At 36.7% G+C, this 27,850-nt stretch overlaps 3 protein-coding genes across 3 annotated transcripts; 2 read left to right on the forward strand and 1 right to left on the reverse strand.

The window, feature by feature from the left end:
* Positions 1 to 5,174: 5,174 nt before the first annotated feature.
* Positions 5,175 to 6,881, reverse strand: LOC142182254 (uncharacterized). The gene is made up of 4 exons (XM_075256411.1): positions 6,779 to 6,881; positions 6,054 to 6,451; positions 5,406 to 5,916; positions 5,175 to 5,314 (listed from the first exon to the last, which is right to left on the reverse strand). The coding sequence occupies exons 1-4, from the start codon at positions 6,879 to 6,881 to the stop codon at positions 5,175 to 5,177; spliced, it is 1,152 nt and encodes a 383-aa protein (XP_075112512.1).
* A 6,131-nt stretch (positions 6,882 to 13,012) lies between these two features.
* On the forward strand, positions 13,013 to 15,996 carry LOC107789598 (uncharacterized). Its single transcript, XM_016611436.2, has 4 exons — positions 13,013 to 13,156; positions 14,438 to 14,526; positions 14,692 to 14,789; positions 15,770 to 15,996. The coding sequence occupies exons 1-4, from the start codon at positions 13,147 to 13,149 to the stop codon at positions 15,870 to 15,872; spliced, it is 300 nt and encodes a 99-aa protein (XP_016466922.1). The 5' UTR covers positions 13,013 to 13,146; the 3' UTR covers positions 15,873 to 15,996.
* Positions 15,997 to 18,354: 2,358 nt separating this feature from the next.
* Positions 18,355 to 24,314, forward strand: LOC107789597 (kinesin-like protein KIN-13B). The gene is made up of 12 exons (XM_016611435.2): positions 18,355 to 18,732; positions 18,862 to 19,080; positions 19,633 to 19,827; positions 20,057 to 20,158; positions 20,498 to 20,575; positions 20,667 to 20,748; positions 21,816 to 21,975; positions 22,051 to 22,353; positions 22,455 to 22,673; positions 22,763 to 23,114; positions 23,189 to 23,254; positions 23,583 to 24,314. The coding sequence occupies exons 1-12, from the start codon at positions 18,574 to 18,576 to the stop codon at positions 23,757 to 23,759; spliced, it is 2,112 nt and encodes a 703-aa protein (XP_016466921.1). The 5' UTR covers positions 18,355 to 18,573; the 3' UTR covers positions 23,760 to 24,314.
* The last annotated feature ends 3,536 nt before the right edge of the window (positions 24,315 to 27,850 follow it).

Raw genomic sequence — 27,850 nt, forward strand, 5'->3', positions numbered from 1 at the left:
TGGTCTTTTCATTTTTGGTACACCTGTCCTTGACAGACCCAACCCCTGTGTTGAGTCTCCAAAGTCAAATGCACGTGATGCAAACAAACGTTCCTACTAGGGATCCGACATGAGGTCTTGTTATACTAGATTTAAAACCTGGGTTTATTGTTTTAGACCTGGCTTACCCGGGCAGACAGCTCGAGCCGAGGGGGGCAGCGTACCGGGAATACAGAAGCTTCACCGGCTTTGCAACTTGTCCGAACCTCGTTCTAAAATTTGGGATATGACTCTAACAGAAGAGAAGTCACACGAAGTGCACACTCCTCTATGATTTAGAAGACTCAGAGAAAAGAAGGGTTTCGTAGCAGTTTATATACAGTTCACAGAATATCAAAGCGGTAAAAGCAACACTTAGCATATTAGGCCCAAACATGTAACAAAATCAGATAATTAATAAAGCCAACTATAATAATTTATCTAAGCTCAAATTCTGAACCTTGAACCAGAGATTCTGGGTTCGATCCCTAGCGGAGTCGCCAGAGCTGTCACACCTCCTTTTTTCTACACCCCCAGAAGGGTATATATAAAGGAGTTTTTTCCAACTTAATGTGACAATCGAAACGGGATTATTTATTTATTAAATTCAAAATCGCCACTAGGGATAATTTTATGGTGTCCCAAGTTACCCGTTCAAATCCCGAATCGAGGAAAAGATTGACTCTGTATTACAGTCCGCGAACACAGAAATCCGGATAAAGAATTTTGTTAATCCGGGAGAAGGTGTTAGGCATTTCCGAGTTCCATGGTTCTAGCACGGTCGCTCAACTGTTATAATTGGCCTATTATCCGATTTATTACATGTTTTAAACATATTGTGCATTTTTACTTTAAAACCACTTTTATTTATTTTTAGGAATATTTTAACATCGTCTAAAACATGTCTTTGGACCGTGCCACATGAAATGCACCCGCAATCCGAAACATATTTTTGTTCAACGTTATTAAGATTTGGATTTGCGTCACATGAAATGCACACCCGAGTTTAGGAAGGTAAATTGTTAAAATAACGCGCCTAAAACAACTACGCGTTTTTGACTTTGCGAGGGCCATGAAAAATTCGCTAAATGGCGCGCCTCGAGTTCTAAGAATTTTAAAAGAAATAACTAAGCGAAGGCCACGCAATTGTCATTTTTGTTTGACATGGCGCACCTCAATTCTAATTCTAAAGGGTATTCAAACTAAATTTAGGAGGGCCATAAACTATTTTATTGTCTAATACGTGCACCTCCAATCTACTTTGTGACAGTCTAGCTTAATTAAGAAAAAGCCTAATGGAATTCAAAGGGTGTTTTGTGTTAAAGCTTAAACCCAGAAAGCGAAATAAGTAAACAAAGGGTCCATTTCTTTTAGAACCTGAACCCAAGAACTTGCAGTGACAAATGAACCATTGATTTCAAAAATTATTTGGGCCAATCCTCTATAGCAGGCCCAATTCATAAACATTGCAACAGAAAAACAGAGACTGAGGATCGAATTCTTGTGAGTCCATATAAACTCACATAGAAGTTAGGTTCCCCATTATTACGCCAACTCCGAATATTCATCAACTGATACCACACTGGAAACATTGAGATTGATTTAACAAAAAAAGAAACTTTTGTTTTTATTTTTAAAACGGTCAGACCCCCAGCCACTTACATGATTTCTGATTCAACGAATTATCCAATTAACAATTTCAAAATCAGTCTTCACATTTTAGCATGATTCAACTTTAACATCGGAATAGATCATACTTGCGCTTTAATTTCTGAGCTAACTTTCACAAATAAACACAAGGAATTCAAACTTATACAGACCGTTTAAATGGTACTTCTAATTAAGTATAACAATGCAAATCCAAATTGCAGAATAGACAATACTTGATCATAACAGCCCCTAATTTCGAGCTACAGAAAACCAAATGGCATACTCAAGTAATCTACATCATGTTTAACAGTCCATTCACACATGAGCGTCCATTTACAATTACAGAGCCAAGAATCCAAGCATTCATTCCAAATGACCAAACAACCCTAAAGCATTGAACATGAATAAATAGACTAACATATTTGAAAGAAAAATATTGAATTATTTCAGAACAGGGGAAATTAAGGACATAAAACAGTAGGAGCTAATAGAAGTTCAATATTAACCAATGCTTCTGTTCAAATTCCAACTCAAATTCTTAACTCTGTACACAGATTCAGTCTAGTTCTAACTTGTAGCACCTCATTTGTTAACAATGGTATGAGGAAATACCTGAAAATTGATAGAGAAAACAAAGGTGAAGAAGCAGTAACTACAACCGAGCAAAGACAGCAGAAATCAACAAGAAAAAGCAATAGAACAGTGATTCCCAACAAAAACCAGCTCAATTCCAGAAAATAATGTGCAATAATAACAAAAATCAACCAGAACTTCAGGCCAAACTCTTAAACCAACCAAAATCAAACCCTTTCAGCCCCCATATGAATTAGAAAATGTTTCAGGGCATTCAGAAATCGCAAAGAGAAAAAGAAATTTCAATGGAACAGTAAAGCTTTAGCCGTTTGTTTTTCTGTATTTTTCTATCTCTGGAAATTCTGCCTTGAATATCAAGGAAATGATGTCTTTATAGGCAAGGAACCTAGGGCAACACTAGATAATCAGTTTTTCCTCTTGGGCCTTTTTCAAATTTTTGTTTTTGCTTAGAAAACCTTAGTCAATTTTGTGTTTTGCTCAAAAATCCCCAATTCAAAAGACCTAATTCACTTTAGTCCCCCAGCCAGCTTCTGAAAAGCTTCTATTTTCTATTACAACAAAGATTCCTCAAACCAAATTCCTAAATTACCCCCTCCCCCCCCAACCCCTGAAATTACCCCCAGCCATTTACCTGGGTCAAGCTGACCCAATGGCCCAATGCAATATGAACAGGCTGCTCTTTATCAATTAAATCAGAGGCAGCCCAACTTCCAAACAATATACTTAGTTAAAAATTTGCAAACTCTGAAATGGTTTAACAGATCAAACAACCTAAAACGACTCAATAACTAATTGACTAAGCTAACGAATCTAGATTAAACCAATTAACAAATCAAGATCCAGTTAAAACACTAACCTAAAATTAACATGCATGGGAAAGCAATCCGGGAAAACATAAATAACAGAGGGGTTGAGAAAACAAGAAGAAACAGAAATATAGAAAAAGAAAAATGAAAACTGGATAAAATCAAAGCGAATAACAGAAAAATACATACTAAATAAGAGCGATTTGAGGAACAAAGTCTGAACCCTTGGCTTCTTGAATTTCCTGGCCAACTATGACATTAATCATGTGTTCTTAATAAGAACACACGAATAAAATCAAAGTTAGCCCCAAAACTTCAAAACAGACCCGAATCGGTAGCCTTTGGGAATTAGGGTTCATCTCTTCGATCTAAGATTCGAAGGATTCAGGAGAGATTCGAGAGAAGTAGGGTTGGGATTCAGAATGAGGGAAGGGAAGGGTCTTAGGGTGTTAATTTGATGGCCTTTGGGATAGGCGCCACCGGTGGAGAACGGTGGGAATTTCAGGCGGCTCTAATTTTTTTTTCCTATTCATCTTTGAGATGAGAACGAGGGAGATGAGAGATGGGGGAGGGGGGGGGGGGGTACTAGATTCGGACAGTTAAATATTAAAGCCCTCATCACTTCCCCACTGTTAGATTAGATAACATAGACGGCTTGGATTAGAGACGACCAAACGAGGTCGTTTGGTCATTACCCAGTTTGGACCGGATTTTGGGCTACTGGGGCAGGTGATTTTGGGCTTCAAGGAATTGGAGGGGAATTGGGCTTGGGAAATTAGAATTAAAGAAGACCCAAAATTGGACTCTCTTCTTCTTTTGTTTTCATTTCTTTTCAATTTTCCCAAAAATTCTTTTTTCTTCCTTTTTTTCCAAAATTAAATTAAAATCTAAATTAATTCCTAGAACCTAATTAATAAAAAAAACACTAATTAAACCTAAATAATAATTATCACAATTAACAAATTAAAAGAAAAACTACTCAAAATCAAAGTTAAAATTAAAGGTGCAAATTGAACTATTTTTGTGATTTTCCTTTTTTTATAAAATAACTTAATTACTAATTAATTTTTAAAATGCAAAGTTAAATCCTAAATGCACATGCAATATATTTTTTGTATTTTTCATTAATTAAATAAAATAAACGTGTACAGACAAATGCAAACAATTGACAGAAAAATGCCACAAAAATCCACAAAACGACAAACAATGGAAAAATTATTTTTGTTTTGAATTTGTGGGAGTAATTCATGTAGGGCAAAAATCGCGTGCTCACAGGTAGAAAACACACCCAACTTTCCCAAAATATCACGATGAAGAGGCCTGGTGAGTGGTTTGGTGAAGAGATCTGCCAACTGGGCAGAAGATCGAATAAATGATAACGAAATCAGCCCAGCTGGGTATTGGTCGCGCACAAAATGATAGTCGATTTCAACGTGCTTCGTCCGTTCGTGAAAAATAGGGTTTTTGCTATATGAATTTCTGCTTGGCTATCGGAGTGAAGAGTGACTAGAAGAGTAATAGGAATTGACAAATCCTCAAAAAGACGAACCAATCATGTAAGCTCTGCAACCACTCGCCGCATAGATCTGTATTCTACCTCGGTCGAACTGAGCGAGATGGAAGTTTGCTTCTTGGATTTCCAAGAGAACGGAGAGGTACCAAGGGAAATGTAAAAACCACTCACCGACTTCCTCGAGTCCGGGCAGGTGGCCCAATCGGAGTCACAAAAAGCTAGGAGCTTGAAGGAGGAAGAAGCAGACATAACAAGCCCAAGCCCAAGCCCAGGATATATGAGTAGATAGCGAAGCACACGAAGTGCTGCATCTAGGTGTGGTTGTCGAGGGTCATGCATGTACTGGCTGAGGTGCTGGATAGTGAAGGATAAGTCTGGGCGGGTGTGAGTGAGGTAGTTAAGTTTGCCAAGGAGATGACGATACAAGGTGGGATCCTTCACTGGTTCCCCTGTGTGAGTAGACAAACGAGTAGATGAATCGAGTGGATAAGAAACATGTGACAAATGGAGAGAGTCAAATTCTTGGAGAAGGTCTAAAGTGAATTTACGCTGAGAAAGGATGAGTTCATCTGTTTCTCGGATAACTTCCATTCCTAGAAATAAATGTAAGTTCCCGAGATCTTTAATTTGAATTCTTGATTGAGAAATTCTTTCAATGCATGTAGTTCTGCATTGTCATTTCCTGTCAAGAGTATATCATCCACATAGATAGCCAATATAGAAATAGAAGAACCTGACCTTTTTAAAGAACAGGGAATAGTCGTTGAATGAGTGAGTGAATCCCTTAAAATTCAAATCAGTTGTAAGTTTAGCATACTACTAACGAGATACTTGTCGTAGCCCATAAATCGATTTCTTTAACTTGCATGCATGAGTAGGTGAAAGAGGTACAACCCCGGGTGGGAATTTCATGTACACTTCTTCATTTATATCTCCATGTAGGAAAGCGTTATTTACATTGAGCTGGTATAGACCCCATCCTTTCTTTACTGCAGTGGCCAGTATGCATCTGATTGTGGTCATCTTCACCACAGGTGAAAAAGTTTCATTGAAGTCTATTCCCTTTTTCTGTATGTCTCCTCTAATGACCAATCTTGCCTTTAGTCTTTCTACACTCCCATCTGAATGTTGTTTAACCTTATACACCCATTTGCATCGTAAAGCTTTCCTCCTAGGTGGTAATTCAACCACTTCCCAAGTCTTATTAAGTTCAAGTGCCTCAAACTCTTTGTCTATTGCTTCTTGCCACCCTGGGTGATGTGTTACATGTAAATAGTCCGTTCTTGTATATTGGACAATGTGTTTAGCATATGTTGATTGGTAGAAGACAGTCCACTGAAAGATATACAAGTAGGTGTAACTGGTGTGAGAAAGCAAAAGTTGCTAACATATGTGAGTTGGATTGCATTACAAATATAATCCTTGAGATAAGATGGAGTTGTGTGTGGTCTGGTAGACTTCCTAATAAGAACATCCATCATAGAATCAGAATCCAAAGAAGTAAAAACTAGTGCAGATGTATGTGGTTGACTAGATGTTACTGGAGAATCTGGAGAGAACCTAGAAGGAGAGATATATGGAATAGGTATACTAGGATGATTTGAAGAAATGGGGGAAGAACAGAAATCAATTGATGATTCAGTAGGCTCTTGGGAAGCTTTAGTGTGAGGTCTGATAGCAAAAGGTAAAGTTTCAAGAGTTTGGTTACTTGCAGAAACTTTAGCAGTGGGTAAAGAAATCTCAGAAGAAGAATTAGACTTAATAGAAGCAAATGGAAAGAATTCTTCATGAAATACAACATCTCTAGAAATGAAAGGCTTCAAATTCTTGAGGTTCAACACTTTATAACCCTTCTTTCCATGAGGATAACCTAAGAACACACAAGGTGTAGCCCTTGGTTCAAACTTAGTTCTATGATTTGAGAGAGTAGAGGCAAAACATACACCCAAAGCATCTAAGGTTAGAGTAGTTTGGCTTGCTTGTAAAAAAACTTCATAAGGAGTCTTAAGCTTTAAGATACTTGAAGGAAATCTGTTGATCAAATAGGTTGTTGTAAGAAGGCAGTCACCCCAGTATGATATAGCTAGGTGTGATTGGTATAACAAGGCTCTGGATATCTCTAAAAGATGCTTGTACTTTCTTTCCACAACTCCATTTTGTTGTGATGTGGACACACAAGTGGTTTGATGAATAATACCTTGTGACTCAAAAAATTCTAATTGAACTTTACCACTTCCCAATTCAAAAGCATTATCTGACCTTATAGTTTTCACCTTGTTGTTAAACTGTCTTTCTACCATAGCTAGAGAACCTTTTTAGAATAGTGAATGCATTGGGTTTGTTGGTTAGTAGGTAGGTCCATGTGCCTCTACTGAAGTCATCAACAATTGTAAGAAAGTATTTAAATCTATCATATGTAGCACTATTGTATGGTCCCTAGGTATCCACATGAATTAATTCAAACACTTTCTTGGAAGAAATAGAACTAGATGGAAAAGGAAGTTTGGACTGCCTTGCCATAGGACAAATAACACATGGAGTGGAGAATTTGGAACACTTGGATATCGAAACTGATGAAACATTTTTCATATTACTAGAGGGCATATGACCTAATCTGTAGTGCCACAACTTTTCCTTTACAATTGAATCAGAAAAACTAAAACATGAATGTAAACTATGATTGGAAACAGAATTCCTTCTTGGAATAAAAACTCTTCTAAACTTAGGTGAACTCTTAGACACTGGTGTTGTATGTCTGGATCTGAGAATGTAAAGGCCCCCTTCCTCTTTAACAATCTCCAGTGGGCTCTTCATTGAAGGGCCCTATAGAAGAAAACATGAAAAGGGTGTGAATAAAACATATTGCTTGAGTTGTCTGTACAACTTGTGCACAGACAACAGATTATATTTAAAAGATGGAATGTAAAGAACATTTCGAAGAATCGGATTAGGCAAAAGAGAAATAGTTCCTGAATGAGTGACTTTAACTCTGTAAGAGTTTGGGAGTTTTACCATGAGAGGTTTAGCCAAGGTTTTTAAATTTGTGAAAAAATCTTTGTTGAAAGACATATGTTCTGTTGCTCCACTATTCAATATCCAAGACTCATTATTGATTTGAATTAAACAGGCAAAATCTTCAAATAAATTGGTCATACCATCATAGATCACATTTACTGCATCATCAGAGGTTCCTGCACTATTTTGTCCCACTTTCACTTGCTGAAGAAGCTGCAGTAGCTCAGCCACATTTTCCTTGGTGAGATTCTGAACTCCTGATGCACTTTCTGCTCTATGTTCACTTTCCTCATTTAAAAGGAAAGCTTTGTTTGTTGGGCACCTCCCTGAAACCTTTTCTCCTTTGTGAACTTGAAATCAGCTGGAAACTCATGAATTCTATAGCACTTCTGTATGCTATGTCCAGGCCTTTTACAATAGGAACAAATTCCTACATATTTCTTAGATTCAAAACTTGTTTTCTGCATACCGTTCTCATTAAATTTTCTAAAATTTTTTGGTTAGTTTGTAGCAATGAATGAGGCAGATTCCCCTGAGTATGCAGGGGTAGCATGTATCTCCCTCTGTTTCTCATCTTGAATCACAAGAGAGTATGCCTGTCTAATGGAAAGTAAAGGCGATGACAATAAAATGTTGCTCCTTACCCCAATAAATATGTCGTTTAGTCCCATTAGGAACTATAGTAGTGTCTCATCTTGGTGTGCTTTCAAGCTTTTGACTTTTGCCCCACACTCACACTCACAAACACAAGCAGAAAATGTGTTGAGTGCATCTAGTTCATCCCATAGGCTCTTCATTCTGGTGAAGTAAGTTGATACACTTGAATTTCCTTGCACCACTGAACTAAATTCCTTTTGTAATTAGAACAACTTTGCTCCATTTGCCTGTCCAAATCTGTCTTCCAGGTCACTCCATAAATCCTTTGCACTCTGTGAATAGAGCACACTCTCAGCTATCTCTTTGGACAACGAGTTGAGAAGCCATGAAAGTACCATATCATTACACCTACCCCAAGCCTGCTAGATTGCAGAATCAGTCTTAGAGATAAATAAGAGTACCATCGATAAATCCCAACCTGTTCTTTGCAGACAAGGCAATGATAACTGCCCTTCTCCAACTTCCATATCCTTTTCCATCAAAAAATAAGGATACAAGGTTCATCCCTGGATAGTCAGAAGGTAGTAAGGGTGAGTAGAGTCAATCACTCCTGAAGCAATGGTAACTGTAGGTGCATGAACATTGGTGGTGGCATCAGCAGAAGCTAGAGTATCAACCGATTCTGGTGAACTACTCATAGCAGACAAGCTTAAGAGAAGAAGAAAAGTGAGGAAGAAAAACTGATTTATGACTGAGAAAGCAGAAAATGATAGCAGAATTAAACCTGCTATGATACCATGAAAGAATGAGAAAATGATTTGAAGATTTCCTTCTTTTGTATTTTGAATAATCTGTTGTATTAAGTGTACAAGCCTAAGATTATATACAGAAGGGATGTTTCTAGGGCTACATACTATATTGCCAAGTGGCAATATCCTATTAGCTAGCATAAAGTTGTACATAAAATAAATATAAGGATGGAGCAAATAATTAAAATACAAAGGTATGGGGAAAATAAGTAAAATATAGAGTAACATGTGCTATGCACTATGTTCCTAATAGTACTGGACAGGGAAAACCCATAAGTGGGCTAGGGGTAAGCAGGCCCAATTCTTGGAGCATTGATGACCCAAAATTAGGCCCAGGCCCAAAACCGAGTGGCCTCATATGTGTGCTAAGTCAGATCTGTTAATCAGATCATTTCATCTTCATCGACTCCAACACCCCCCTCCCCCAAGTTGGAGGGGGTAGAAAACACATCCAACTTGCCCAAAAGATCACGATGAAGAGGTTAGGTGAGTGGTTTGGTAAAGAGATATACCAACTGGGCAGAAGATCGAGCAAATGATAACGAAATCAGCCCAGCTAGGTATTGGTCGTGTACAAAATGATAGTTGATTTCAACGTGCTTCGTCCATTCGTGAAAAACAGGGTTTTTTGCTATATGAATTGCTGCTTGGCTATCAGAGTGAAGAGTGATTGGAAGAGAAACAGAAATTGACAAATCCTCAAAAAGACGAACCAACCATGTAAGCTCTGCAACCACTCGCCTCATAGATCTGTATTCTGCCTCGGCCGAACTGAGCGAGATGGAAGTTTGCTTCTTGGATTTCCAAGAGATCGGAGAGGTACCAAGGGAAATGTAAAAACCACTTACAGACTTCCTCGAGTCCGGTAGGGGCGGAGCTAGAGTACTGGGAGCGGGTTCGCTGAACCCAATAGCTTTGATTCAAACCTTATATTTGTCTTTAAAAATATATCGAATATGTACAAAATATTAATTTAGAAACCAGTAACTTAAAAAGATTAGAATTCTAAACCCATAAGATTGAAATACTAGCTCCGCCTCTACTGGTCGATGGGGAGAATTTTCAGGGAAAAGCGGTGAAAGTCAAACTTCAATTTTAGCAAAATGAGCTTGACAACATTTCAACTCTAAAGTTTTTTAGCTCATTTTAAGGACTCTTGAGTTTAGTCCCAGTCAGCATATCGATCACAAAGGTTAGGCCAAGGCCACCCTTGAGACCAAATAAAATACTAATATCTTGAATTAAGGATTACAAAGAAAAAAGAATAAAACAAAAAGTTAAAAATATAGACAACGGACCCCGAATTAGAGTTTCAGAATCAGACGTCGCTGGTGGCCTTTGCTCCTTAACAGCCCAAGTCTAATGAGGTCTTAAGTTTTACCTTAAGCATGCTGCTGTTAAAGGTATCTTTGGGTCACCGAATTGGCATATTCTGCATCATGCCTATACAAATCTTTGTTGTAAAACTCAATGTGTTTGTGTTTTGTCAATTATTTTGTTGTATTATATTAAACCTTTCAGAGCTAGACGCTCTACGTGGCCTTTTCTTGCTAAGGGGCTCAGTGGACTTGAAGAGGGGAGAAATTCAAAAATAGCCAAATTTAAAAGTGGTCATTCAAAAATTGTCACAATTTCAAAAATAATTGAAATTTAGTCACTTTTCATGTAAAGATAAATATGAATGAAAACACTATTCAAAATTCGGAAAAATACTTCAGTATAATATAATGGAATTCTAGTATAAGTATACTGGAGCTCCAATATATTATACTGGAATTTTTTAGTATAATATACCAGTCCAGCATAATATACTGGAGATTGGAGTACCGGTGCTCCAATCTCCATTATAATATACCGGAACTTTCCGTTGGAGTTCCAGCATAATATGCTGGAAGTTCATACACATGTGCACCGATCTCCAGTATATTATGTTGGAACTTTCCGTTTTACAACAAAATAGTGGTTGTTTTTCAATGATTTTGCAAACGTTGGCTATTTTTGAATGACCAGTCCGAAAACTGGTTAGTCCGTGCTATTTTTACCTTGAAGAGAGGAGCCTTGTAACTTTGGCCAATCTTTTCAACTCTCGGTGGTTTAAGTTGGTTTTAAACGATAAATTTCTCTGTTCACTTTTATTTGTTCATTATATTAAAAATACAGTTTTACTTTACTTGTTCATTTTAGCAAATCAAGAAAAAGAGAAAGAACGTTTATGTTTTACCTTATCATTAACTGCTCATTCTCCAAATTATTTTTCAAGATTTTTTAAAATACTATCATTAGTATGAGTTTATGGTAAAATTTACAATTCATTTATTCTTTCTTAAGGAGAGTACAAAGTCCATTGCGGACAAGTAAAAGTAAAAAGAGGGAGTGATCGTAAAATGTGCACTTCATTTTTGTGATTCATTTAGTCATATAGTCTTACATTTTTTACTTTTTTATTTTTCAAACATATTTTAAAAATATTTTTCTTGAGCCGAAAGTCTATCGGAAACATCATCTTTAAATTAAAAACTTAAGACGTTTTCTCAAATAAATTTCCTTTTGTCCTAATTCCTTAATTAATCATTTCAAACAAACGTCTCAACTCATAATCTTGTATCGATAAGAATATTTATAGGAATTTTTACCTCCTATAGCAAAGGTTAACACCTTATTTATTTTAAATAAATACCATTTAAAAAAATTATATTCTATAGATACCTTTTAAGGTTTATAGCAAAATATTTAATTTTGGTTTCCTCCTAGCCCTAAACCACTAAATACGCTAATCAATTACACTTTTTTCTTTCTTTCTCTACTTTGATACATCTCATTCTCCCAAAGTTTCGTGGACCTCTTCCACTAATATCAACTCTCTTTACTCCCAAAGTTTCGTGGAGTCCTCTAATTACTCTTTCTTTTTTCCAAAATTCTCATCTTTGATCAAAGAATGAAGATATGAAGAAGAACAGTGCATATGAGAATTCTTGGGCTGATCAGTGGGACTACAATAATACATAACCATATTTCAAAGACACCAAAGAAAGTAATTCTGGTGGCGGCGGAGTGGCAAAGAAGGTGAGAGATTGTGCAATTAAATATAACAGCAGTTTGTTAAGCATGATCTCGCCAGAATTGGAAGAAGTCATCTTGCCAAACAACTCAGAGTGAAATTTTCACGAAGGCGACGCGTTTTCACTATAGGCTTCCGGTGAACGGCGAATTCACCGGAAATTAGGGTTTGTTCTTTAACAAAGACGATGGATTTTGGGGTTGAGCAACTTGATTTTCTGTTAATATATTTCAATGTATTTTCATGTATTTCATTGTATTCATTGTCTTTTTTTTCATTGTAATTCAATGTATCTTGTTGTATTCCATGTATTTCATTTTATTCATTGTCTTTTTTTTCATTATATTTTAATATATCCCGCTGTATTCTATGTATTTCATTGTATTCACTGTCTCGCTATTTGCCATGAATGTATTCATAAGTTTTTTTTTAATTAATATAATTTATGTATTCAGATGTATTATATAATTTCTCTAAATATTGCTATATTTTTGGGGTATTTTTCGGTTGAGAATCTTTTTATAACTGAAAATACAAAATTTGTGTGTTATAATTGAGTTTATTGAGTTATATTCAGAGTCTATTATGTTAATTGATTCACTTTCCGTTGAAAAAAACAGTGTAATCCCCTATTTCACGTTGTGAATAAGGTCGAATACAATAATCTGTCCAGCTGTAATCCCATGTTTCACTCCATGAATACAGTCAAATACACTCGAATACAACAACTGATTAGCTGGACTTCCCTGATTCACACCTATTTTTGCTACTGTATTCATGAATACAATAGCTTAAATACATCAAATGCATCTTATAACCACATAAATATATCTATAATCCGTAATATAGCAAATAGTATCTATAGATGACTAATTACTGCTAAAAGATAGTGGTATGTGAGAATTTAGAAGCAAGACATCATTGAGACCAGCCCATTTTGTTTTTCGGCGGAGTTGGGCCACTAATTGAAGCCCAGTAAAAAGACTTCTTTGTCCACTCGGTAAAGCTTCTCTGCTCCATCTGTTATCAGACTTCCGAACGAAATCACGGTGACTAAAGCAGGATACTACAATCAACGTCTCCGGAATGAGTGCAGGTGATTTTACTCTCTATGTTTACTTCTCTCATTAGATGCCCACCATTTTTATAAGAATTTGTCACGAGTATGTGATTTTTCATTGAGAAGTTATCTTCTTCTTTTTTTCATGGAGAAGATATTTTAAAGAAGCACAAAATTAGCTTTACTGTATTTTGCACTCACCTACTTAGTAAGTGATGTAACAAAATTCATGTCAAGTGGATTACGATGGCATACTTAAGTCCAGAGTATGTTTGATTGAATTCTGTTTCAATTTTACTTGGGTTCTTTCGGTGTTCCTTTAGTTCGACAGAATGAATACTACGGACCGTTTGCGCGGGGCGGGACGGTTAAAAACAGCAAATGTTGATTTGCGGGGCGGGGCGGGTTGAAGTCTTCGCAGGTTTGCCCCGCAACCACACTGCCCTGCACCATTTGCCATCCCTATAATGGCTATTGTCTACGGTATATCTGATCTTTATAACATACCGGGAAAACTTATTGATATGTATGGTGTGTGTGTGTATGTTGCCAAACCTATGAAACTTCTTGGAACCAAATTCTAAAGAAAAGTTGCATATGTTGCCAAACCTATTTGATGTCTGAAGTTTATATGATAATCAGCTTCTTATAACTAAACAGACGTGCATCGAGTAAATTCTCTTTTCTCTTTTGAGCTAGTGATTAATGTAACTGGATGTACCATAGAAGACTAGGGTTTACATCATAGTAAAAGCTAAAAAGGTTAGGTGACTTATTCTCATCTATCTAAGCTTTTGGGATAGAGTTACCCATTAACTTTGTTGGCGGGAAGTAGCAAGTACCTAGTGATTAGTCGCAGTGTGTACAAGATTGTTCGGACACCACGGTTTTAAAAGAAATCCTAGCTCTTATATCGCCAACTCCGGTATGATTCTTTGTCCTCATTGTGAAACTTGCGGCATTTGTTTTAATTAACAAAACTGGAAGCCAAGAGGATGATATTTTGATAGGAAGTTGGAATTAATATAGTAAACACTGTATTTAAAGCAAAAAGTTTTTCAAATGCCTTACTTTGAAGAAACACAATGCAAAGGCATTTCTGGAGGGACAAAGCTGAATAAGCAATTCAAACTGATTAATTGGTAGTATAACAGCTTCTTCTTTGGAAGCACAAGGAGATTGAGCCTATTCCAAAGCCACATGTAATGTGCAACAACCTAAACCAAACGGAGCAACATGCTTTTGGTCCTATTTGTATGAGTATTTGTTTCATAATTCTTTACACGTCTTTAAAATATTTATTTCAATTCATTGAAGGGGGAGCATTTGGAGGAAATAGAGGACTGAGACCGGTTCCACCAGAGAAAGGAGTTTTCCCTTTGGATCACATGCATTTATGTGACGTGGTAAATTCCTTTTAAACTCTCATAGCTAATTTGTTTTGGTGATGCCTTCTGCATGTTACTTCCTATTTGTGTTATGAAGATGGAAATTTGTCGTGACAGACATAGGTTTTCCTTGAGACATTAAATTCCTTTTTCTTGTTTTCTGTTGTTTGTTGTCTATTTTAGGAGAAGAAGGAATACCTCAATTGTCTTAAATCCGCTGGGCATAAATCTGAGCAGTGTAGACACCTCTCCAGAAAGTACCTGGAGTGCCGTATGGAGAAGTAAGTCCATTAGTTTGGTTTTGAATACTTCTTAGACTACTTAATTCTTCTATATCAACAACAACAACAACAATAAACCCAGTGTAATCCCACAAGTGGAGTATGAGGAGGATAGTGTGTACACAGACCTTACCCCTACCTTGAGAAGGTATAGAGATTGTTTCCGATAGACCCTCAGCTTTAATTCTTCTATATCTAGTATACTTTAGCACACAACTTGATGTAGTCATCGAAGGTGTCTCAGTTGCTTTGGTCATTGCACTATATTGTTTTCGAGTTTGTATAACTTCTTAGAACTAGATTATTTATAAAGCCACCTATAACACTTGGTAAAAAATTAAATTCATCTTCTATATTTTCAATATGTGCAAATTTTGCCTTGGGATGCATCTGAAAGATGAATTCCTATAATTTTTTCTTCTAAATTTTGTCCTAGAGCGCAAAAGGTGAAAAGTTTGCTAATGTAAAACATGATCAATTATCTGAGATGGCCATATCTCAACAGTTAATTAATATGATTATGCACCTAGCAGAGGATGATGGCAGATTAGTTGGAACCATGACACTTATTCCTCTCTCAAATTTTCTTCTGTTAGGTGTTTTAATGAATAATGAGAAGCATTTCTAAGAAAGTAATGGATAGTGCTATTTTGGTGCTTATTTTGAAGTTGTTGCAAGTTAGCCCCTGCATGAGTCCCAGACTCCCAGGATCCCTGATATTGGGTATTTTAGGCGGGCCATCTTGGATACCAACAGTAGATGCTTTATTTGAAGAGAAGGGTTGTGAGTTTCCTTTCTTTAACTTGGGAAGATAACAGAGGCTTAGGATAATTTCCTAGATAGTTGATGGCTTTTAGCGAGATTGTTCAACCAAAATATGCCTGTTTATATGATTATTTTTATTAAAAAACAGCAAATCATTTATCTTAGTATGGGAATGTAGACAGCAAGCAGATGACTGTTTCATGAGCCCATTGCAGGAATTTGATGGCAAAACAAGACATGTCTGAACTTGGCTTTGGCAAGAATTTTGACGCCGAAACTAAATTAGAGGAGAAGGTAGAAGGGACGATAGAGAAATGACGAATCAGTTACTTTCCATGGATTTTTGTTGAGTGTGGCTGTAAAAGTTTCCATGCCTGCTTACCATACTTGCATGACCCACAATTTCTGTAACCTATAAGAGGAAAGGCACATTTTGCTTTCACACCCTTTTCTAACCTATTTATTTCTTTGTTCCCCTGGATCTCTCTGTAAGCTGAACGAAAATATTTGTAGCGAGAGCGGAAGAGAAACAAGCAAGGAATCGAGGAAATGCTATTTTAACTGGATATTGTCTGCACATGGGCAAAGATCACTTTTGCCCGCTGCAGAAATTATTTACAGCAGATAGACGCCGAAAATTATTTTAAGAGCGGGTATACAATGTCATTTTCCATTCTAGATTGTGAGGCCAGTCTTAACTCAATCCACTAGTTGGACAGAATCGGATTGGCATTCTTCTGGGCCATTTAAAAGTGAGGCTTTTAACCCAGGCCAAGTCGCCCCATCATTCTTATGAAATTGGGCTTTTAAGTGATTGCAAGTGGAAAATTATGGAGGTTTAAAGAAAATGTGGAATTCTTGTCAGTAATGGACTAAAATTATAACCAATTTTTATCCTCTCTTATAATCCTTCTTTCTTCTATCTTCTACTTTTCTCAATAATAAATCGTTTAATTTGAACAGAAAGACAATATTAATACAATCATAGGACAATGTAGTTTTTTTCTTTACTAGAGTATATTATAAGTTATAATATTGACGTCATGCTACTTTAAGTCGCTACTTTAAGTCGCTACTTTATCAAGTAAGAAAAAGACTGAGATACCATGCTATGTACGAGAGAATAATTTTGCTTGAAATAACTCAGATCAATGAATAATGTCATGATTTTCTTTTCATACAAATCGATGCGCATGAATGCCAAGCTTTAGGAGAGAAGAGATACTCTGTATTAATATGCTAATTTCTAAGATTAGATTTTGGTGAGTTTTGAAACCCAATCTAACGTTTTAGATTCTTAAAACCAAAAACTCAAAAATCAACCGGCTTAAATGAAATCTGCAACTATTCCCGGTTTAATCAGTATGGTGTATTTCGAATTTCTTACTATCTAGTTAGCTGAAAAGACACCAATATAGAGATTGAGACATCTCTTCCAATTAGACCAGATATTAAATATCCCGCGACTTTTAGAATTTTTATTTGAAAATGCTCTATCATACCCGATTGTGACCGATGTAAAGGGTATTTGCTTATTAACCAAAATTAATTCCTATTAGAAAAGACTTGAGTATTCAACTCAGAGGAGGATGGCATGGACTTCGTTGTGATTAGCATATTACCATATGATCTTTTCTGAGGCGAGTCTTATAATTTTGACTCGTCAATTCAGTAGCCTAAAATTCATATTTAAAAGTATTCTGATGAATTTTTTAGTGGGCGTTTGGACATAAGAATTGTAAAATTTCAAACAAAGTGAAACTTTTGTTCAAGTGAAAATGATATTTGAAAAACAGAGTTGTATTTTGGATTGTTTATATTATTGGACATGAATATATTTTGAAGTTTTGTGAGTGATCTGAGTGAAATGAATTTTTTTTTATGTCCAAACGGGCTCTTAATTTTGCGGACAAAAAATAACGATGACAATCTTAAATAGGTGTCTAAAAAAGGGTATTAGCGCAAATACCCTTCTTGTAAGTTGTAAGTAGTAGTATAGCATGAAAACGCCACTAATCCATCTTCCATTCACTCAAAAGTTGGACACAGTCACCGGCCAAGCCGTTCTTGCATTTAATTAAAATGGTATTCGCATTTCGTACGTCCATTTATTTAAAATGCACCGTCGATCGTTTACATGTGTCGGAATCTAATCACCACCCCGAACATGCACGAAATTTTGAATACAAGTCAAAGGCGGGTTGAGAATTGGTCAAATATTAACCCATAATTAATATAAACAAAACTCTCTGACCAATTAATGCATAAAACGACGGAACCCCACCATGTGAGCAGGTTGTGGGTGTTGCTATGATGCTATCCTCAAAATTCAAAAAAAACAGTGGGCCCCACTAAGCGGCTCATGCACCGGCACCAACCAACCCAAACCCAAGACGCTCTCACACGCGCCAACTTACTCTTCAAAATTCAAATTCCTCTTTTGAGCGTCTCTAATTAATCGTCTCCCTTTTGGTTGGTAAATGTGACCCTTTTCTTTAATTATTTTGAAAAAACATTATACAACAATTTAATTTTAATTTTCTTATGAAAACATTATGGATGTATATTTCATCACAAATTTCAAAAAATTTCTTTTTTAAAAAAAGTTTATATTCAATCAAATATGTTTACACGAAAATGGGACGGAGGAAATATAACATCCTGCCCTTTGTCGCAGTGAAAAAATTGAAAATGTATTATGATTTACAACTTGTACTTTGACGGTGAAAAGATTTGAACAGTGAAATGAATCCGAACCGTTGAACTTTCATTTCATCTTCTAACTTCAAACCCTCTCTTTAATCAGCCCTTCTATTTGTCTGATACCACTCAGACACACATTCTATTCTTAAATCCGAAACTAATCCGTTTATCAAATCATTGATTTCTATAAAAAAAAAATAGAGAAAAGATCGAGGCTTTCTGCTGATTGATATTTTCTGGAGGTGGGAAGAAGAAGAGAGCGGCTTTCGGTGATTGAGTTACGATTTCTGTTCGGTAAATAGAGAGTGAAAGAAAAATGAATGCAGTAGGACGGCAAAGATCTGGAACGTCGACGGCGCACCACCAGCGGCAATACTCCGACAACTTCCTGGAAAACTCATCCAATGGTAGATGGCTTCAATCAGCTGGTCTTCAACATCTTCAAACTTCAAATAACTCTATTCCTCCTCCACAGGTTTCCGATACTTCCGACATTTTTTATTTTTCCTATTTTTTGTTTTTGTTTTTCAAGCTCACTGTTGCCCTAGCTCATAGATCTAAGAACTCAGTGTTTTTCTTCATTTGATTTTGTTATCGGTTATAGGATTATGGATACTATGGTGGAGCTCAAGGCTCGAGAATGTATAGAGGTGCACAGAGGACTTACAGCGGAGGAAGCGATCTCTTTGCGGAGCCTTTGACGCCGCCGGGTAATCCTCGACAGTCAAGCCAGCGAAGGAACGGTGATGAAGAAATATCTCCCAATGAGTTCAGTCCTGGACTCTTAGATCTACACTCATTGGATACTGAGCTTCTACCTGAGGTTTGGTTTACAGATTCTGCATTCGTATTTTAAGGGGATTGGATGAACTGATTATTCTAATAATGCTATTGGATATCGCCATTGTTATGTCAGTGCAAGATGTGCAATTATTTTGCTGCTTTAGTAAGTTTTATATGATATGCGTTTGATTTGAGCTTCTCATTTACAGTGCCACAAAATTCTTGTTCACTTTTAATAAGTTTTACATGATTAGAGGTTCTTATTTACAACGCCACCGATGTTGTTACCATTTTGCCTGTTGATTTTCGGTTACTACAGTGGCAATTGGGTGTTAGAATCTCCAAGTTGACACACTTTGGCTCTTTGAGCTACATTTTATTATAGCATCATTTTGGTCAAACCCTAAACCACATATATCTGGATTTCAGCAGTTTGATGTATGTCAAAAACATATGTCATTTTGGCCCTTGTTCCTGCCATTAGATCATTTACATAATGTCAGACTAGCTTTGATTGAAATTTCGTAGTTTTAACTCTGTATTTCCTTTAGTTTGGATTTCAAGTTCTCGTATGTTGACTTCCCATATATAGATGCCTGTTGCTGGCTTGTATGATGCTCCTTCCATGCATCACTTTGCTCGAGCAAAAAGCTTTGATGACTCGGAGCAATTCCTTGCAAACAACAAGCAAACTGGTCGAGTTCGGGGCTTACCAGAGAGTAATGTTTCTAAGAGTTTTGCTGTTGATAAAGAGAAGGCCAGCAATGTTGCAAAGATCAAAGTGGTGGTATGTTTTACTCAACTCCATTACTTCTGGAGTCTAAACATTTTATTCTCAGTTTAGAGAGTGCAGAATACTTATTTTCTTAATGAATACAGCATATACACAATCCTTATTATGTGGTTTCATTATCTTTTCTCTGGCACAGGAGCCAACCTTCTTTCATGTGTATTACATGTGAAAGAAGTCCTTAGTGCTTGTTCTAGTTGTTGTTCTAATGATTATCTACTTCCAGGTGCGTAAGCGACCACTAAACAAAAAGGAATTGGCAAAGACTGAGGAAGACATCGTTGAAACACGTTTCAACTCTCTAGTAGTCCATGAAACTAAACTCAAGGTTTGTGGAAATGCAAATGATTTATCCTGTATTAGCAGTTAAATATGTCTATCCCTTCACCTACAGTCTGGTGACAAGAACGAATACTTCCGTAACCAGCAATCTGAAAATCACTATTATCAAACAGTTAACCATGGTTGCCGGATAGAATTCATTTTTCTTGAATGCCAAAAACTTATGCAGTAAGATTAAGAATGTTGAGATCTGATTGTTTGCCATGATGATTGTTCCCTTTGTGTTTTGTAAATCTCCCTCCCATGTCATGTTGCTTCACTTGGCCCGAATTTTCCCTAAATCCGTTTTATGAATTAAGATTTCTTACATCTGACTCATGTACAGGTTGATTTGACTCAGTATGTTGAGAAGCATGAGTTTGTCTTTGATGCTGTGCTAAATGAGGAGGTTTCAAATGATGAGGTGATTATATAATACAGGATTCTACATCAGACCCAAACTCTTAAGTGCATTCAGATCCTTGTTAACTTTGGTCTGCCACATGTCTCCTTAGGTATACCATGAAACAGTAGAGCCCATTGTCCCGATAATTTTCCAACGCACAAAAGCTACTTGCTTTGCATATGGGCAAACAGGTAAGCAACCTGCACTTGATCAGTAGTTTTCATCATCTTTCACCGTTATTACTCTTGGCACAAGTATTGTTGATATCACCTAGTTCCTTTTCCTGTTGATTGTCCTAACTGTGAAGAATTGTTGTTTGAATGAATTTGGATCTTGTAACAATTTGCTCAATTATCAGTGGTTTCCAATCTCTAGATGCGCTTTTCATGCGGGGTGAGTTTCTTATGAACACTTTCGATAATGTTGCCTTTAGACCCTCTGTACTGACTGATGCTAGTGAAAATATTTTACACCTGTAATCATTTGTGGCTTTTCTTTGTTATTTTGATGATCAAACTCCTTTATCAATTAGTTGAAGATCACATGAATATTAATCGGGATACGTCAAACACCATCTAGTGGTGCACATTCAGGGAGTATTACTATGAAGTTTTTGTACTCAAATTCCCTTATTGTAACAATTCCTCTCAAGTTCCAAGTCATTTAGGTATAACATAATTGTGAGTTTAACATGATTAGAGGCTTCAAACCTCACAGCTCTGCAGAATGTGCAAACCCTAACTTAGAAATGTGAAAGGGCCATCCTACATGCAATGGTAGATGCTCATTCTCCAGGGATCTAGGTCATAGCAAGTCTTCTAGCGTGTTTCATTCATACAAATTCGATTTTTTTTCAGAACCATAAGAAAATATTAATCATCTGATGATGCAATTGCTGATAATAATAACCTTAAGTTTTCAAATGTCTGCTTGCATTAGCTTCAAAATTTGTCTTCCAGTCATTTGACATGAATTTCAGTATGGTTAGTGGCTGTCTGTTTTGGGTCATGTAAGCAATATCAGTTGACTATCTCAAGTGCAAGGGATAAGAAACAACCGATGCCTAGTCAATTTTTATTTTGTCATATGCAGATTTTGCAGCCTCTTCTAGAGGTCTTTGAGTGTGCTTCCAAGTGTTTTTTTTCATAATAAATCTGGTGTCAACTTTCTGCATTTATCATACAAAGAAGCTTGGTTTTCTTGCTATTTTCTAAACACGAACTTCCCCTAAATTTCTTTTCGTCTTTGGCTTATTTAGGAAGTGGCAAAACGTATACCATGAAACCACTACCTCTGAGGGCATGTAGGGATCTTTTGAGGCTCATTCATCATACTTACCGGAACCAGGGCTTTCAATTGTTTTTCAGCTTTTTTGAGATATATGGTGGAAAGCTCTTTGATCTCCTTAATGATCGGAAGTAAGTGGTTCTGAATATTCCAACATTTAAGTGTTGTACTTTGGACTGAGGATAACTGAAACAAATTCTGTGCAGGAAACTTTGCATGAGAGAGGATGGTAAACAGCAAGTTTGTATAGTTGGATTGCAAGAATACAGAGTCTCAGATGTGGAGATGATTAAGGAGCTCATTGATAGAGGAAATGCAACTAGAAGTACTGGCACCACTGGTGCCAATGAGGAATCTTCGAGGTCACATGCTATTCTCCAGCTTTCTGTTAAGAGGTCAGCTGATGGCAGTGAATCGAAACCTCCTCGTGTTATTGGAAAGCTCTCCTTCATAGACCTTGCAGGAAGTGAACGTGGTGCAGACACTACTGATAATGATAAGCAAACCAGGTGTGTATCTACTAAATTCCTGCCTCTTTTTTGTCCTTTAAGAAAATTTTGCTGTTAAATTCTTTTTGTTCTACCCCATTAACTTGTCTTCTGTTATGCAGAATCGAAGGAGCAGAGATTAATAAAAGTTTGCTGGCACTGAAGGAATGCATTAGAGCGCTGGACAATGACCAAAACCACATTCCTTTTAGAGGCAGTAAATTAACTGAAGTGCTGAGGGACTCTTTTGTTGGAAATAGTCGTACTGTTATGATATCCTGCATTTCCCCTAATGCAGGATCTTGTGAGCATACTTTAAATACATTAAGATATGCCGACAGGTAATTATTTGTTGAATTAGATTTTGTTGCCCCAGCTACTACTTTCTGCATTCATATAGTCTTACTTTGCACTTTGCTTTAAATTTCAGGGTGAAGAGTCTCTCAAAAGGGAACAACTCAAAGAAGGACGTCTCATCCTCAACATTGAATTTGAAGGAGTCAACAAATTTATCCTTTTCTGCAGTTGTACCTTCTACATCAACATTTGAAGATGATACAGGTGATTCATGGCCTGAACAAACTGATAAAGATGAATATGATGAAGATTTCTATGAACAAGAGAAGTCTATGTGGAAGAAGAATGAGAAGCTTGACAGCTACAGCATCTCCAATTCAGAAGATAAAATGAAGAGAACAAATGTTCAGACAAAGTGGAAGGAGCCACCTAGAACAGAGGCAAAGTATTCAAACTCGGACGATGATCTGAATGCTCTCTTAAAGGTGGATCTACTTTGTGGAAATTTGAGAAGTTTCACTTAGCCTTAGTTCTGATCGCTTTATGTTTAATTTTTCAGGAAGAGGAAGATCTTGTGAATGCCCATCGGAAACAAGTGGAGGAAACAATGGACATTGTTAAAGAGGTATGTGATGAACATAAATTTGGTGTCTTATTGCATGTGTTGAAAGGGTGTTTTTTGGTAATAGCAATAGCTTTAGGCCTTCACTATGGGAGTTGAAGTGGATTTATATTCTGATGGTTTCATGGTGATGATACTGATTATACCTGAAGTCCGTAGTTGGAAAAGTGTTTCTATAATTACTTTATGTCAATCTTGGAGTCCCATAAGGGTGCTGGCAAGTACCTCTTTCCGTGGTTGCGCGTTTGCTTGTCACCTTGTAGACGAGATAATTTTGCTTGCTAGCTGGTTATTTGTGCGGATTGAGAATTCTGTGGTTTCACAATTTCAGGAGATGAATCTATTAGTTGAGGCAGATCTACCAGGGAACCAGCTGGATGATTATATATCTCGATTAAATGCAATCCTTTCCCAAAAGGCTGCTGGCATCCTGCAGTTGCAGAACCAGTTAGCTCATTTTCAAAAACGTCTAAAGGAGCACAATGTTCTTGTATCTTCTGGCCACTGAAAGCTCTAATTCAGATGCTATGCATATTTGCTTTGGAATGAGGTGCTGTTGTGGATCCATTAATGTGTTCAGTAATGCACCCTTAGGTGTTAATGTGGAAAGCAGGTGGCTTGCACAAGTTTGGAGTAGCAACATTCACATGATGATTTTCTTCAGAAGAGTTTTTGTAGCCTTCTGTTAATCTTGTCATTGTTTATTCATTTTCCATTTGAAAAGAAACATACATAGATGCTTTTGCAAGGCTTTTACAGCTTTGTGTTGTAAGATTATTGATTGTTGATTGATCTGCTGAGCAGAAGAGGCATTTGCTATGTTTTGGGGGGCTGAAATTTGTTTAATCTGGTCCAGCTCCAGCCTACAAAGCCTATAGACGATTGGTGAAGGCTCTGGTCAAGTCTGGTGTAATTGATTGCAAGGAGTTATACAACAGCTAATATTAGTTCATTTTGGCTGAGTTCCATAAGCCAAATGGGCACTTGGAATCTACTCAATTACTTGAGAATTGTGACTTTTGTATGTTGCTATTTAACGTGGAGCTTCCGAACTTAAGCCAAATCGCCGGTATTCCAGTTATTCAACATTGTCATAAGTCCCAACTAGACCACTTAGACTTGCAGTTTAATGGACCTATTTGGTGTCTCGTACACAATAGGTGTGAGTTCAAATTTAACTATTTCTCACTTCCTCTTTGCTGATCTCCTAATGTAACAGAAAATTTTAAAACGTCATGCTTATGTAAACCCTTTTCCCAACACCTGTGGATTTGGGTTTCAGAATTTTCAATGAGGAAGATATTTATCAATATTTCCATTGTCGAGTTCAATAAGAGGACGAGAGCATGATAATGAAAACCAGTTAGATGATTATTAAAATACTAGATTTAGTGTACGTGCGTTGCACGTGTATTATGCGTTATGCACAAAAGAGCGTTTTAATTAGGTAGAATAAGAATGAATTAAGTATAAAGGTAATTGATGATACAACAAATATTTAAATGGTAAACTATCTAAAATAGTGCATATTAAATTGAATAAGAATGAATTAAGTGAAATAGCATTTGACGATGCAAAAAAATTATTACATTAAAGAAATAGTTGTATTGATCGTGCAGACACTAAATTGAGTGTTACAATGAAGCATGGGTGTGATGATGTTGCTGGAACCGTTAGTCAGACTGTTGCTACCCTCTTGATGTCACCTGTGGAACAATGTTGATGTGCGCCATGAAGAATGTTGCTTCAGTTGATTCTGGTATGAGGAAGGCACCTCTAAAATATAATGGTATTGTCGATGCATTCAGTGAAATAGTTCAGAATCTGTAAAAATAAATATAATTATATAGTTATAATATATGTAAAATTCCTGTATAATATGTATAATTAATATGTGTATAGTTGAGGAAGTTTCATAAAAAAGAAAATATTGCTTGAAGAATAACAACAGATCATCATACAATTATGTTTATATGATATATGCTATGTTATGGTGGTGAATCTTACCTAATATCTCTTTGTAGACGATGTTCTTGGTATATGTTCCTTTTTTTCGCTTCGACTGCTTGGTCAAGACTAAAACCTTTGTTGTTGACATAGATATTCCCCTTGAGAGTGCAACATATAGTTGTCCATGTGAGAATACATGTTGTGGTAAGTACAGTCCCACATTAGGTATTGTTTGTCCTTTTGCTTTATTTATTGTCTTTGAAAAGCATAGCCGTATTGGAAATTATTTTCTGATGAATTTGAAAGGGTAACCTTCATTTTCTGGAGGCGAAAGTTGAATTCTGGGAATAAACACATGTTTGGAAGCATTTTCGCCCATCATTATTTTTGCATGGATGACGTTGTTGTCAAAGCCTCTACATATCATTCTTGTATCATTACATAAGCCATTTGCCGGGTCCAAATTTCTTAATAACATGATCGGAGCATTTTTCTTTAAAACCAACTTGTCAAACAACAAATAATATCTTCAAACATAACAAGCAGAAGTTCAGGTTATCATCCAAATGATTTCATAATACTCTTTCTTTTCTTTTCTTTTTTCTTTTTTAATTCCTTTAGCTGCTTTGCAAGCCACCAAGATCATTAGAATTATTCATCCCTGATGTCCATTTTTCTGCTTGATTTTGAGTATAAAAAGGCTCACAAGGAAGACGATAGAGAAATAGACATACTTTATTATGGTAACGCTAAAATTACCGGGTCTAAGAATGAAGTATGTTACTTTGTCTTTATTTCCTTGAGAGTTACCTAGAATGTAACAAACAGAATATTTTAGAAATTATAGAAAAATCCAAAAAAAAAAAACCACCATTCACACAAAAAATAATTACCTGCAAACTCTAAAATATTCAAATAAATCTGCAATTGTAGATTGTAAAGATGAAGCTACTGTATGTAATAGTTGTGAGCATTACTGTGTTAAAACAAAAATCAGAAAACAAAACTGTTAGAAGAATAAAGAAATCTAGAAAAAACAATAAAGAATCAGAATTATTCCGAGTCCACAATTTCCTTGTGTGTCCTTAAGGAATTTTAACCCCCTCACACGTTGCCAAGGTAATGGATTAAATCCTCTCAGGATAAAGCGGAATAAACCTTCCTGCAACAGTGGCAATACAAACTGCAGGATACCAACGAACTCAAAGAACGAAGCAAAATCACACTTACGAATTTGAGAGAGAGAGACTGCGAATTAAGATGCAGTTTATTCAGAAAGAAAGAAGTTCTGGAGTGTTTTTCGTATCTAGAAAATGGAGTATTGCCTCAGAATTTATAGGCAATTATCAGAAGAGGCGTCTGGAAAAGGTGACTTTTCAGAAGAATATGCTGCCTGCTGCGGTTCTACCGTGACCGTGGCAGAACCGCGGTCAGAGAGGCTCTCTGAATATGCTGCCTGCCGCGGTTCCACCACGACCGCGGCAGAACTGCGGCCAGAGAGGCTCTCTGAATAAACCTGTCGCGGTTCCACCGCGACCGCGGCAGAATCGCGGTCAGATAGGCTCTCTGAATCTTCAGCAAGATTCTGGCATATTTCCAGCAGTGACTTGGCATTTAATTAATTATTAAATAATTAAAAAAAAAAATTCAAAAAATAATCTCATCGATCATTTTCCAAATCCAAATCCAACTCCAAAGCCAAAGCCAAAGCCGAGCCGAGCGAGCGACGACGACGACGCGAGGGTTCATTCTCTTCAACTCCTTTTAAGAGCTTTAAGAAGTAATTCTATATATAAGCACACAAATGTGGTTGTCCCTCACCAATGAGGGACAAAGTGCAAGACAAAAGTTCACTTCCTCAAAATTTTCATTTTCCCTCCATTTTATTTCCTCCATTTCCAATTCACACTTCTTCTACTTTAAAGCCCAATGGCTTAAAGTCCAACAATCCCCCACATGAATGAGAATGTCTGTATTAAAGAAAGATCATAGATGAAAGCTATGTGATTTTGCAAGTAAGGATTAATTGCATCTGGATAAGTAGGTTTCCCTTTGAACTTTCCGTAGTGAACATATGTCGGATATACTCGGTCAATCGATAGATTTGATATCTTTGAACCGTCGAACTTTAGTGTATACCTAGACAGCCATATGTCACACAACCAACCCTTAACCGTCTTTTGGTTCTCATTATTGTGTTCGTTTTAGCCATGAACACCGCCTGGTCTCATAAGTGCGTAGAGAATTGGCCTTACAGAATTCTCCTTGAAGTGGCTTACACTTCACACTTATATAGGTGATTCCTAAACGTGCAATCCTTTAGATTGACACTATTTGATAGATACCTCATCAAACTTTGGTAATCATTAAAGAACGTGTAAAGTTCTATCCTTGTTACTGAACATTGTCTTCATCACGAGAATGGACCTAAGATTTTATTTTGACAATGTTGAACCGGTCAATCACAACTTTGTTTGAGCTCCTTGAACCTAGATCTCGGAACATCCAAAATTCTAGGTAGAGTTACCGCCATGTTGACTTGTCCTCGGCCATAGTCCCATTCCCTTAGATGATTTCTCAACTCCCTCTCTAGATAAGCCTTTTGTAAGCGGATCCGCCACATTATCCTTTGATCTTACATAATCAATG

Source organism: Nicotiana tabacum, chromosome 6, assembly GCF_000715075.1.
Source record: "Nicotiana tabacum cultivar K326 chromosome 6, ASM71507v2, whole genome shotgun sequence".
Taxonomy (NCBI): Eukaryota; Viridiplantae; Streptophyta; class Magnoliopsida; order Solanales; family Solanaceae; genus Nicotiana; species Nicotiana tabacum.